General features: G+C 51.7%; 2 protein-coding genes across 2 annotated transcripts; one reads left to right on the top strand and one right to left on the bottom strand.

Moving 5' to 3' along the window:
- Positions 1–488: 488 nt before the first annotated feature.
- CCDC17 (coiled-coil domain containing 17) lies at positions 489–2,677 on the top strand. The gene is made up of 8 exons (XM_042873633.1): positions 489–968; positions 1,070–1,184; positions 1,253–1,355; positions 1,429–1,488; positions 1,556–1,833; positions 1,912–2,069; positions 2,257–2,393; positions 2,534–2,677. The coding sequence occupies exons 1-8, from the start codon at positions 489–491 to the stop codon at positions 2,553–2,555; spliced, it is 1,353 nt and encodes a 450-aa protein (XP_042729567.1). The 3' UTR covers positions 2,556–2,677.
- A 416-nt stretch (positions 2,678–3,093) lies between these two features.
- LOC122181463 (nuclear autoantigenic sperm protein) lies at positions 3,094–13,027 on the bottom strand. Its single transcript, XM_042873960.1, has 15 exons — positions 12,909–13,027; positions 12,271–12,321; positions 12,036–12,146; positions 11,472–11,552; positions 10,857–10,954; positions 9,288–10,160; positions 7,423–7,505; positions 6,744–6,820; positions 6,552–6,625; positions 5,808–5,996; positions 5,428–5,594; positions 4,982–5,035; positions 4,817–4,888; positions 3,775–3,906; positions 3,094–3,260 (listed from the first exon to the last, which is right to left on the bottom strand). The coding sequence occupies exons 1-15, from the start codon at positions 12,962–12,964 to the stop codon at positions 3,207–3,209; spliced, it is 2,172 nt and encodes a 723-aa protein (XP_042729894.1). The 5' UTR covers positions 12,965–13,027; the 3' UTR covers positions 3,094–3,206.
- Between the last annotated feature and the right edge of the window lie 146 nt (positions 13,028–13,173).

Here is a 13,173-nt window from a genome sequence, read left to right as displayed (position 1 = left end):
CGTGAGCAGCGCTGTGTGGAAACGGGCCGTGCCTGAGGCGGGAGCCCTCACGGCTCAGCGGGGAGCGCTGTGAGCGCAGGTGAAGCCAATGAGACGTTATGCCCTGCGCTGAGGAGAAGGAGAAAGAAGGAGAGAAGAGGAGAGCCTCAGCCCGAAATGGCGGGCGGGCAGCGCGAGGCGGAACGCGGCCTCCGCCAGCTGCCCCGGCCCGGGCGCACCGGGTAGAGACGGGGACCGGAGGAGCGCCGCGGGGGGAGCTGAGAGAGGAGCCCCGAGGAACCGCGCGGTGAAGGTGAGCGCCGGGAGGGCGGCCCGCAGAACAGAGCTGGGACGGGCCGTGCGCGTGGGGCGGAGCGGGACTCGGCGCCCGTAGCAACGGCGGCCTCAAACACTGCAGGCGCGTCCCCGAGCGGGTCGGCGCGGACGGCCCGGAGGAGGGAGGGCCGCCGAGCCGGGCCGAGGGGCGCGGGTGTTTTTGCAGGAGTCCGATGGCGGCCGCCGGAGCCTTCGTCTGCCCGCGCTGCCGCATGGCCTTCGGCTCCCGTGCGCTGCTAAGGGCGCACCACGAGCGGCTGTGCCTCGGCGGGCCGGGGGAAGAGCCGGGAAGGACGGAGGGACTGCGGGACCCCTCGGTAGTGCGGGGCCGGGCTTGGGCGCGGGGCGGGGACGCGTCCGCGGGCGAGAACGCGGGCTGCGGCCGCGGCTCCTCCGAGAGCAGCCGTGCCGCCCGTCCGTCTGTTGTTGAGCAGTTCCCGCCCTCCCGTCCCGTTTGCCTCTTCAAGGTCGCGGTGTCCCGGCACGAGGATCGCCCCAAGCACCGCCGTCTGCTCCCGCTCTCCGGGCTCCCTCGCTTCTCTGTGGGACGTGAGGGCCCGGGGCGAGCCCGCGGCGCACCGCTGGGTGACGTTCTCACGCCCCGCGAGCGGGCGCTGCTCCGTGCCCCCGCTGCCAGCCGGCCAGTAGAGCGGGTGAGACCGCCCCACCGGCCCCACTCGCCTGCAGCGTAGTGCGGGGTCGCCCCCGTCTCGTGGGCTCGGCCCCTACTGTCGTGGCTGCCTCTGTGCCCCAGGGAGAGCCCGGCCCGCCGCGAGGGGACCCACGGGCACCGGAGCTGCTGGAGGCTCATCAGCGCCACGTGGCTGAAATCCGGGCCAAGACACAACAGCTAGAGCGGCACAGAGAGCGTAGGCACCGGCACGGGGTGCGGGGCGATGGTTGTGGTTCTGGAGTGACCAAGATGTGCGTCCCACAGAGCTGTGCCAGCAGCTGGCATTGCTGTGCAACAAGCATCTGTCACCAGAAATGAGTTGGGCTGCAGAGCTGCTGCCAGACAAAGCTGGACACCAGCACCGAGGGTGAGCCCTGCTGCATACTGCCCAGAAAGGGCCCTTTGCCTGCTGGGCCCCAGTTTGCTCATATCCTCCTCAGGGATGCCCTTCACCTCGATGCCCTCCTGCCGCCCTCTGGGCCGCTGGCAGCTGAGGCCAGGTGAGAGCTGAGGGTGGGGCGGGAGCCCAGCAGAACCCAGCAGATGCTCATGCCAGCGTCATGGCAGGGCTCTGCGGCTCTCCTACCTGCGTGCTGGTGGCCGTGATGAGGCCACCCTGGCACAGATGTTAGACCTCCAGCTGGAGGCCATGGCACTAGAGAAAAAGGCTGCACAGAAGATGAGCAAGTACCAGCCCCAGCACAGAGCCCAGGGGCGGGATACCATCACTGTTGAGGCGGCACGGGGCCTCGATGCGGCGCTGGTGGCTGTGGAGCTGGAGAACCAGCGGCTCGAGGATGAACTCCTGGCATTGAAGGTCCGGAGGGAGATGCGAGCTGATGTTGGTGGGTGACTGGGAAATGGAGCAATGCCCATTTGTCTGTGAGGCGGCAGCTGAGTGTGTCTGAGCTGCTGTTCCCCAGGATCGCTGGCAGCCCGGCAGAATGCAGAGCTGGCTCAGCTGAAGGCAAATGTGGAGATGCTGCTGCGACACCAGGCAGAGGGGATGGGGCCGCGCCTGCCCCCAGCCGTCCTCCCACCGCCCGTGGCCCCTCCGCTCCCTCCAGCCTTAGCTCAGGCGGTGAGTCTGGTCCTCGTGTTGCAGGGTAACTCTCACCTTGGGAGGGCCTTTCCAGGCTGCTGACTTGGTGCTTGCTCCCTGGCTGCACTGGGGCGCATTCCCTGTGTAAGAGCCAAACTGCAAGTGTGATTTGCTCCCGGTGCCCAGGGGGCCCGCCCCCATTAAAGCTACCTTTTTCCTTCCCCAGGAGCCACTAAGGACAAGCAGCCTCACAGCCTCCAGCCGCCCACTTGCGCCCTCCAACCTCCCCGGCATCTTCTTTGGAGCCCTGGATGACCCCCCTCCTACTCAGGAGGCACCAGCTCAGCACAAAAGCCCTGAGAGGTGAGGTCAGGATGAGCTGTGCCCTGTCCCATTGCTCAGGCCACACAGAGCTGCTCACCCTGACTTTTGATAAGGGACTTTTTTTGTGATGATGCTCACTCATTCTTTTTCCCCCTCCCCTAACTGCTCATTCCATTAAGACACATCTCAAGGTACATTTAGGAAAAGCTTAACAGGAGGCATTCAAGGCTCAAACCAAGGAGCAGCAAAACCCATGGCAAGAGATTTCCTCTATCATCCTGGGGCTCGTGGTGGGTGTGTGAAATAAATGGCTTCTACCTACAGCTCTTCACCTCCTGGCCTTTTTCAGCGTACAGACTATGAAGTTCACTGTTTGCAGTCATATCCTGAAGAACAGAGCTGAACTACAGCTGCCAAGTCAGATGACACAGAACCAGCACCAACTTTGCAAAACGCAGTTCAGCCATAGCAAGCCAGGAGTGCAGGGAGGGAGCACACAGGGACTGCAGCCTTCTGCCGCTGCAGCACACAGGAGCAGGGAAGGTACCACACCACAGTAACTGGCCAGAGGGATGCTGACAGCCTTGCCTCCCCTGCACCTTCCTACAGGCCCAGGGCTTACACTGCCTCCTCTTGCCCCAGCTCAACCCTTTTGCAGCTCTATGTAGAAAAGCAAGGCTGCAGCACAAAAGCAGGGAGGAAGGAGCTTGAGAGAGAAACAGGGTCAGAACAAGGAACATTTGCTTACAATCTTTATTGAAGTCATACAAAAGTTGCCAAAAAGTGAAAAAATACACTATATACAAAACCATTTTCCTTTGAAGGAGAGGAGTGTCCAAAGCTAAAGAATTATCATACTGTGCTTTCAACTGCAGCCCCTGGTTCTGCTTGTGGCCTTTTCTCTGTCTAAAAGGAAAGAGAAGTATTTGATTTTTAAAAATCAAACACTGCATTACAGCACCAACTCATGCAGCAGTCAGTTTCTTTAATTTCAAGACGTAACCATGCATGCTTTGCTCATCGCCAGAGCCCAGCACTACTCTGAAACAGTAAAAATTGTAGGCCAAGTTAAGGATTTCAAAACCTTTAAACATTCTACTACAGAAATGCTCTGGAGAAGGGCTTCGTGCTGTTGTTCAACCTGAATCACACATGCAGGGCCCCAGCACGTTTCTGTCCCACCCTTTGGCTGCAGGTTGCCAAAGCTGGCATCTTCCCAGCTCACTCAGTGTCAGACACCTCAGTACAACATGCAGCTTGGGAATATTCCCCATCTTGTGGGAAGCCTCTGAAGACCAACAGGCAATAAAGTATATCAGCAACAGATGAAACCATGCACAAAACCATGCCTGAACAGAGGGGAAAGAAAAAAAATATATACATATATATATATGCACAGAGTCCTGACTCAACTGCCCACCTCCTCTTCCATTTTTTCTGCAACCTCATTTCCACTGGGGGCAGCATCACCACCGCCACCATTGACAGCCGGTTCTGCTTTAGATTTCTTAGCTTCGTTGTCTCCCTGGTGGGTCTCCTCCTCTGGTTTCCTCTGAAGACAAAATTGTTTAGTCTTCACTATGTACAGATTGAAGTATTTTTAGAAAGTTAGCATCTAGATGTCATTGTACATTACTTACTTAAGCTCTACTTGCCAGGTTCAAGAACTTAAGCGTTAGGATTTAACCAAAGCTCTGAAGCACAAACATCTCAATGTATAACCAGAAGGATTATGCAAGTGCCAGTAGCTACAGTGCTGAATTATCCTTATACTTTGACAGGGGAACGAGTTACTGTTGAGCTAGGTAACAGCTAAGTGAATAGAGGCTATTTACAATCACCTGTGTAAAGCAGATCAAAGCTGCTGCTGACAGACTTGAGCTCAAAGCAGGCAGCGTAACACAAGGCAGGCTGTGTCACATACAGGATAATTAGCAGTATGAACAACTCTGGAAAATCCCTATACTCTTAAAGGAACCTTGTATTCAGCATATCCTGTTCTCTGAGTAAGAGACAGCTTAGCATGGCTACACACTAGGGCTGGCTTTGCTATTTTTCAAGTTCAATTCTCTATTTCCACTTGGAAAGAAGGGAACCCAACTCAGCCTGGTTGTGTCTTCATCTTAATTTTTCAGTATCTACAGGCTGCCCCGCTCCTCCTGCAGTTCCTCCAGAGCAGGGCATTTGCTCAGGGGACATCTCCAGAGGGCAAACAGTTCAGCCTGCAATTACATCACTGTGGTCAGGCACGGTGCTGAACCATCACCAACACATCTGGAGCTGGGTGGTTCCCACACTGATCACCTCCCAGTGGAAAGGAGTTTTACACAGTTTTTGTTACTACTTTTAAGTGTTCTTCCAGGCTCCATAGTAAAAGCTCTAAGCCAAGAGATCCAACTATAGAGGGCAAAACGCCGATGCTCTGACAAGCTGTTTATTCTCTTGGTCATTGCTGGACTCACCTTTTTCCTGACCAGGTGAGAGATGTCTGTAACACACTGAGATGCTCCATCAGCAGCTTTTCTTACTGGAATCTATTAAGGAACAGACACTGACATGTCAATAACAGCAAGCCATAATCCTTAAAGCAGACATGAATTCTCAGCAACTTTCTCTGCCCAACTTACTGTAGAAACAGAGCCGCTGCCTTCACTTTGTGCAAAACCAGATGTAGTTCCAACCTAGAACAGCAGAGAAATAGTTAACAAGCACCTATTGTCACCCATTCACAAAAGGCCAGTACACAGTTTAGGAAGTGGCAGGAAATCCAACTGTGTCTTACTGCATTCTACTTCTGCACTTACATACAGCAGAGACAGAACAAAAGCTCGTGTAGCAGTGTAACACTCAAGTCTCACATTTGACTCAGACTTATTGCTTAGAACCCCAACAAATTCAAGTTTAGGTTGGAACAATTAATTTCAATATATTTGCTATTAATCCTATCGTTAGATTTTAACTGCATTAGTTAACTTCTTGCTCTATGTGAAGTCTCAGCTTCTCCCATTACTGGTTTACTTCAAGCCTCGCTAGAAGAACATTTGGTTCAAAGGAGAACACAGGATGCACTAACCAGAGTTGCTTTCAATGCCAGCTCAGCTACCCTTGCACTCTTTTGAGACTCCTTTGAATCCTCTATCTTTTCTTTGATTTCAGGGAGGAGTCCCTTCAGTTCTTCAATCTCCTTCTCATCTTCGGGGGAACCACTTTCTGCCTTCTTTATTCGTTCAGTAAGCATTGCTGGAATGACAAAGTTACCATGGCAAAAAAAGCCTGAAGGCAAAGCAGCTGTCCCATTACAAACACCACAGAGGCAAGTGCCCACCAACAGATGCTGATGTTAGTATGGCCTGTTAGTGAACATTTGCATCGCAGACTGGTTTTAGGGCAATTTAAAGTCAGTGCTGACCCACAAAAGCCCTTTAGTTAGCTAGGCCATTTTGGAGAACTTACCCATTCTCTTGTCAATGACTTCTACGGATTTACCAAACTGCTGGACTGCCTCATCAAACTGGCTGTTGTAGTGGTAGGCCAGGGCCAGCTGGTAGTGGCTTTCAGCCAGCAAGCGGTCATGAGCTTCCAGGTATTTCTGCTGCAGGGCCAGACAGGCCTGAAACTCCTCTATAGCTTGCACATAGTTCTCTATAGAAGCAAGACACAAAGTCTTTACAAAGAACATATTTTACATATTTCATTCCACCTGATGTGGTCTGAAAAGAGAACTATTGTGGAATACAGGCTGAGCTCAGTAACAGGATGCTTTCCTGTCGTCAAACGACAGCGCTCACAGTCCAACACTGCTTAGGGTCCACTTCCCCTGCTCCTCTCAAGGGGGCTCTGTGTATTTACAACACAGTAACCTAAGGAGGCTTTCCCAGTTTCTGAAGCTAACCAAATCTCCATGAAACAATGCTGTGTTCTGCTTTAGCCTGACAGTACACCACTTCTAACACAAAGCTTTCTTTTGCTGCTCCAGGGAAGCACGGTACAGCCTCTTTAAGAAACTTCCTTGGGTCCCCCATTAAGAAGTTTATCCTATGGCTGTACTGTTATAATTAGACAAAGTTGAGCTGTTTTCATTTTTAACCACTCCCCAGCCTTCTCAGTCTTAAGTCACCTCCACTCATTTTTGAGTATGAAATTAAACATGACAAGATTTAACTTAGCACTTCACACACAACAATTAGCACTACTTACCAGATTCAATGCTGACTTCTCCTAGCTTTAGATGAGCTTGAGCTGCATGAAGCTGAGCTTCTTTTGTTTCTTGCCTAAATCAAGGGAAAAAAGCTGTTTTCAAGTCTTCAGAATATGCAGCATCATGCTACACCACCTCCCAACTGAGGGAGTTTCTCTAGCAAACGTTCAAATTACAGCCTTAGATTTTACCTCTTATAGATGACTTTGGCCAACTCCAGCATGTCCCAGGCTAGCTCAAGATTTCCAATTTCTTCCTCCTCACTTTCCTGTAAAGACCAGAAATGCATGAAATATTAAGCTACTTGGATACATACCACATTAAACAACTTTATGCTTTTAAGCAGAATGCATTTAACCGAGAGATGAACGCTTTGCTGATAAAAGGAAAAATGTGTAAAGAGTTCATTATATCAGCTCACACTTTGCATGTTGGTATGAAGGTGTTTAAGTGGAACTTAAATTTACATTGTCAGTTGATATGGGCTCCTCTCTCTCCTCCTGCCCCCAGAAATAACAGGATACTAAGCAGCAATATTCTCCACTCAAACTAAGTAACCAGACAGCAAGAACTGACAACTGTTATAATTAACTTCAGTGAGAAACCAAGGCCGGCCTCCCCTCCACCAGGCTGCCTCAATGACCTACAGAGCATTTGTTTCAGTGCAGCTGAATAAGCACCGGTTTACAGACAAAAATCCAACGACCCTGATGGCCCTGTTAGCTAACATTGGTTTCACCACACAGAACTTATTTCCTGTACAGGACTTAACAAAATACACGTGAGCTTTCATAAACTTAGAGATATTCACATGACATTTAGACACACATTGCATTCAGGAGCACCAACACCAGAGCTCAGCAACCTCACCTTGTCTTCGGCTGCCAATTCGTTCTCCTTGTCATCTTCAGCTTTCTCATTTTCTTTATCTTCGTCTTCAGATTCTTCTGTTTCTGGGAGGAAAGCAGATGAATGAGAACACTTGTTGTCACTGTGCTGCTTCACACGGAGCCAGGCCGTATTTTATCCGGCCCTTATCCTTCCAGTGAGAGGTTAGAAGTGTGATTAAGAGCAGCACAGGTAAAATTATTCTCAGCAACAGCCATCTTGCTGAAAACGTTGGGCTCTGTGAACTCAGGTAGCTCCAGGCAACCTCAGCTTACATTTTAAAATTTAACTTCATAATGCCAGCATGGAAACTTACCTAAAATTGTTCTCACTAACACATGGTGAATTCCCACTGAAGCCGTGGAATCCTGAGCAGCCCTAGAGGTGCTGGTCAGTTGTGGGACTTCATGCTACAGATAACAAGCATTTTCAGCAAGATAACTGCCAAGCTGTGTACAGATAAGTCTTTCTGAATTCAGGTTCCTCACTTCAGATGTTTACAATGGTATTGATGAACCTGCTGTCATACAGTGGTAATTGGCTTTGATATCGTGGGACTTTTTTGCATCATCTGCTCTACCAGGAATCTTTGAGGTGTGCCCCTAAGGAATCTAATTACTTGAAGAACACCTAATTTGTGTGACTTTAGCTTCAAGTCAACCAATTCACTGTGACCACTGACTAATTCTAGAATAACAGGAGCTTGTTATGGTGATTAGAGAACCTGCGAGCTGCTCAGTCCAACTGCCAAGGAGTACACATCAGCCAGAGAGGGCCAAAATAATTAAGTACATGGACAGCCTGACCAAATGTAAAACAGAACAGATGCTGGCCATACACCAGACTAGGATGTTCAAGAGGATCCTCAGACCAACAAGAGTTTGAGCAAAAGGAAGATGTGTGTACATAAACAGTCCTACATAGGATGAGGAAGGGTGGGTAACTGTTCTGAGTTCACATTCAGTCACACTCTGGTCAGACACCTTCCTAGGCAGCTGCTTCAATGCTGTGCTCACTGCACTGGGCAGTACAAGTCCTTCCAGTATCCAGAGCTACTTGATCTGCAGACCTGCCTCTCTTCAACAAGGCTCTTCCTGTGCAGCTGAGCTAATGATAAGCCAAGTTTCAATTAGCAGCCTATTGATTAACTTGTCCAACAGAAATCCATGGCCTACTAAGGCCATGCAGATACTACTGCAGCAAAGATACAGGTTTTACCAGGCAACTTTAACCCTGTCAACAGCCATAATGATGCGAGGAAGCAGAATGGCAGAAAAAGCCAGGTACCTGCAGAACTGCACTAGATGGAAGCAGTGAATCTGCAGGTTCCAAGGTAAATTAAATTTAGGTTCATCAGCCAAATTCTCACTTTCAATTACTGCTAGGAAGACTCGCATAGAAAGTTACTCCCTGCCCTCTGGAAAGCAAATTTATCACTTCATTATATATTCAGCACTTCTTATTTTTCTGCTCCACTGTTTTAAAGTATGGTTATAACCAGAGGCAACTCGTGAGTTATTTGAAGGTTAGTGCATTAAACCCAGACATGCAAGGAACATCCATTCAGTATTCTCCACCAGCCTAGCCTTTACTTACACATTTCACAGCGCTGTAAGTTTGCTTTACAGATTTGCTTTGCAGTTAGTTAAGCGTTAGTCTAAAGAAACTGAGATGATTCTCTATTTCTTGAAACTTTACTGAAACCAGTTACTCAGATATAAAATCCTTCTAAATCCCCTTTTTCCTCATTTTAAGGCAAACAGAAAATTCTGAATGGAACATTTTACCCACGGTTAGCCAAATCCAGCAAGTCATCCACCCACAAGTACTTTTCTTCTCACTGTTACCTTCTCCCTCTTCCATCTGGTCATCTCTCTCTTCTTTTTCTACCTTAGCACCTTCATTCTCTTCCATCGGGTCATCTTTCTTTTCCTCTTTCTCTACCTTAGCAGCCACTTCAGCTTTTTCTCCTGTAACATTAGCTGGATCTTCACCCACTTCAGACATAGGCTCTTTTGAGGAATCCATCTCTTTAGATTCACCTGGTTTCTGTTCCGGAGCCGCCTCCACCGACTCCTTCTCCTCCACCTTCTTTTCAGCTGCTTCTGCTTGTTCTTCTGCAGCTTCTTTCTGCTCTGCCATAACTGCTGCCTGCCCTTCTGCTGCCCCTTCTTGTGACATTGCCTTCTCCTCCACAGCCACTTCTGTCTGCCCTTCTATAGACTCTCCCTTTTCCACAACTGTCTCAGTTTCTGTTGTTTCTGCTGTTTCTGCCGTCTGCTCTCCTGCCCCTCCCTTCTTTTCTGCAGATGCTTCTGCAGCTTCATCCTCTTCCACAGCTGCCTTCACCTCCTCATCCAACACTTCCTTCATGCTGTTCTTCCCCTCAGTTGCCTCTGCTTCTTCACGTGTGTTCTGCTCTTTTTCCACTGCCTTCTCTTCCACAGCTGCTTCTTCTGCATTCTCTTCCACAGCTGTCTGCTTGTCATGCTCTTCTGAATTTCCTTTCTCCACAGAAGTCCCTGTCTTCTCTTCAGACCCTTCAAGCTTTACCTCCGTATCTGTAACTGCGTCTTCTTTTAGCTTTTCTTCTGTAACATCTTCCATTTCAACGTCCTCTCCTTTGATTTCCTTCTCAGTTAGCACTGAAGACTTCTTCACCTCTTCTTTCTCCCCCATGGCATTATATACCTGTTCTCTTAACTCCTCCCTTGCTTCTTCTACATGATTGAGGAAGCATAAACATTTCTTCGAGTTTAGTGATAAAGACATTAACGGGCACTGATAATACCACCCTCCGACCCTCCAGTGTTGGTTTGTCATCAGGTTAGATGGCATTCCATTCCTAAAAGCTCTTTTTTCAGAACACAAGGAATTAGGATGGGATGCAACCAACGTAACTCAAACTAAGCAAACCCCTTCCCCAGACTGCATTATTGCAAGCAGCTGCTCAAGCAGTGTGCAGTTTGCGCTAGCAATTTTAGTCGCAGCTAAGCAAGAGATGCCAGTGTTTTAATAGTCTGGATTACAGGAATTCCTGCATTATCTCCAGCTGCCCAGCACAAAGCAAGTATCGTTCTTGGATATTTTCAATACTGACCTGTCCTGCTACACACACTGTACTGCTACAAGGTTACAAAGCAGTTCAAGTTGACCCTGAAGCTTAAGAAAGCAAGCTTGAATGCAGCGTTTCAGAACACAGACATCTGGTGACCCCTGACACACGCTTAAGCAATAAGTTCATTGCAGGAGTTTTGTTCATCTTTAAGCAAGATAAGAAGACCAAAAAAATCCATTTTGGCTGCAGAAGTTTCAACAGAATGATTCTGACTACCCAGGACACCATGTACTGACTTAGACCAGTCAGACAAAAGCACAGCTTGTACCTCTGTGACACAGCTGACAACTTTACATACCATCAACAGCCGGCAACGCAGAATCATCTTCAGCTTTTTCTCCTTCCTCTTCAACCTGCACCCCTTCTAAGGCATTTCCCAATACACCATTTTCCATTCTAAAAGGAAGAGATCATTATCACTTGGCTCTCGTAACTACATCACTTTAACTGTGGAAGCTGCACCACCACAGCACGTTCCACCCAGCATAACCCTGCCCACCAAGGGACAAAGCCCCACTGCCCCAGCCAGGCTCTGGGTGCCTGAGTGTTACATGCTTCCCTGACACACCAGGTGCTTATGAGATGAAGCTATTTACTAATGTTGCAGATGTCCATACTGCTCTGGAGGAAAACCATCACTGTCTTCTGTGCCATGGAAGAGCACTGCTACCAAGAAACACTGCTTAAATAGCAAAGAACAAACCACAGTATGTTATCAGATTTCAAAGCAGCATAGCTGTTTTCCACCAGAAGCATTATTCCTAGCAGCATTTTTCATTCTCAGTTACCAAGCTTTAAACCAGTCCCTTCAGGAAGAAGCATACAGTCACTGCTCAGCTACAAACCAACCCCCTGAAGGAAGCACACCATGCATTCGAGGACAGCCACTGTAAACAAACAACCATTAGCATACCTTGCCAACTCCAGGAGCGATTTTCCATAATAAAAAAAAGCTTCTGCACACTCATCCGCTGTCTCACCGTACTTTTTACCCCTACAAAAGTAACAAAGCATTGTTTGCCTGTGCTTCATTGCGAGGATTTGATACCTGAGCTGTACAGACAAAAGCTTCTGGACAGCAGCAGTTTCATGGTTCACTCAGCACCGCGAAGGAAGGATGAAAGCCCTGCTCGCTTACACAGAGTTGGCTCTCAGAAGCGTCCAGCAGAGCAAGTTAATTAAGAATCCAAGAAGCATCACCCTCAGAGACTGACTGAGCAAGCGACACAACTGCATTGCTCCCATATGAACAGATCACATCAGAGCCTCGCCAGGAGAAAGAAGACATCAGATCCCTTTTCCTCCCTCGGGGACTGCAGCACAAGACGGCACACCCACCATCACGCTGTCCCGCACCTGAGTTAACTTCACAAGCCTGCGCTCCCCTCGGCGCCGTAACCACAGCAGCACCGCAACCAGCTCAGCCTTCCCCACGCCCGGCAGCGCAGGTACAAACACCAGGCGCTCCGCTACTCACAGCAAGCTGGCAGCTTCCTGGAAGGCGTTCACGGCAGCCGGGATGTTCCCCATCACCAGGTGCTTCTGTCCCAGCCCAAGCAGCTTCTTGGATTCCGCGTCCACGTCCACGCTGCAAAAAGGAGCCCAACGGGGGGCCCTGTGAGCTTCTACGGGTACGAGAGGCGCCGGGCGGGCTGACGCAGCTCGGCCGGATCCGCGGGAGCCGCACGGCGCAGCCCGGAGCGGGGCCTCACCTGTCCGTTCCGTCCGCGGACGTGGAGGGGGCGGCCAGGTCCTCTTCCATCCTGCGCGGGCGGAGCGAGCTGTGAGCGGGATGGGACGCGCGAGGGCCGGCCTCGGAACGGCGCCGACGGCCGCGGCAGGGCCGGAAGAGGGCCGGGTGCTGACGGGCGGCCCCGGTCCGGCCGCCCCTCTCAGACAATGGGCGCTTCCCGCCTTCCCGTCGCCCCGCCCCCACCGTTGGCGCCAAACCCCACGGCGGCTCCTGACGGGCTGAGGGCCCCGCGCCACGTGACCGCGCCCTCCCACCGCCCTCCCCTCCGGTCCACCCCGCCCGGGCGGGTCGGGCGGCGTCGGCTGCCCCCAAGAAAGATGGCAGCGGCCGCGCAGGGATCACGTGGTGGCTCCGCGCGAGCCGAGCGGGCCCGGCTGGCCCCGGCGAAGCGGGGCAGCGCGAACCCCCGCGCGGGGGAGGGCGACGGGAAGAGGGCGGCCGGCCCGCCCGGCACCCCCGGCCCCGCTCCCCTCCCCGCCGCGGGGGAGCCCGCCGGCCGCCCGCCGCCGCCTCCGCGGTCGCCCGCACGGAGTCGAAGCGGCCCCTTTCCCCTCGCCGCCCGCCTGGACGCGCCCGGGCCTCCCCGCGCGGCCCTACCTATCCGAGGCGACCGACCCGGGTTCAACGCAGCGTGCGGCGGCCGAAGATTGCATGGAAGCTACGGGAGAGAGGGGCGGCGGCGGCAGAGTGCAGCCCCCTACCCCTCCGGCTGCCTATATACCCCCCAGGACACGCCCCGGCCCGCCTGGCGGCGCGCGCACGCCGTAGGGGGACTACCGCTCCCAGCATGCCGCGCGCCCGCACTCTGCGGGGCTCTCAGGGCGCCGCCGCGCGAGGGCCGCTGGGAACTGTAGTCCCACGG

Source organism: Lagopus leucura, unplaced genomic scaffold (genome assembly GCF_019238085.1).
Source record: "Lagopus leucura isolate 7727_CA_CO unplaced genomic scaffold, USGS_WTPT01 Super-Scaffold_100009, whole genome shotgun sequence".
NCBI lineage: Eukaryota > Metazoa > Chordata > Aves > Galliformes > Phasianidae > Lagopus > Lagopus leucura.
The sequence above is the reverse complement of the archived record's forward strand: the minus strand, read 5'-3'. Positions and strand labels throughout refer to the sequence as shown.

Excerpts from the sequence above, each read along its gene's own strand:
- CCDC17 (XM_042873633.1), top strand. The coding sequence starts at position 489 with ATGGCGGCCGCCGGAGCCTTCGTCTGCCCGCGCTGCCGCATGGCCTTC. Across the intron at positions 969-1,069 it reads CCAGCCGGCCAGTAGAGCGG|GGAGAGCCCGGCCCGCCGCG; the intron begins GTGAGACCGCCC and ends TCTGTGCCCCAG. Across the intron at positions 1,834-1,911 it reads GGAGATGCGAGCTGATGTTG|GATCGCTGGCAGCCCGGCAG; the intron begins GTGGGTGACTGG and ends GCTGTTCCCCAG.
- LOC122181463 (XM_042873960.1), bottom strand. The coding sequence starts at position 12,964 with ATGCAATCTTCGGCCGCCGCACGCTGCGTTGAACCCGGGTCGGTCGCC. Across the intron at positions 3,907-4,816 it reads CTCACCTGGTCAGGAAAAAG|AGGAAACCAGAGGAGGAGAC; the intron begins GTGAGTCCAGCA and ends TTTTGTCTTCAG. Across the intron at positions 3,261-3,774 it reads CAGAAAAAATGGAAGAGGAG|ACAGAGAAAAGGCCACAAGC; the intron begins GTGGGCAGTTGA and ends CTTTCCTTTTAG.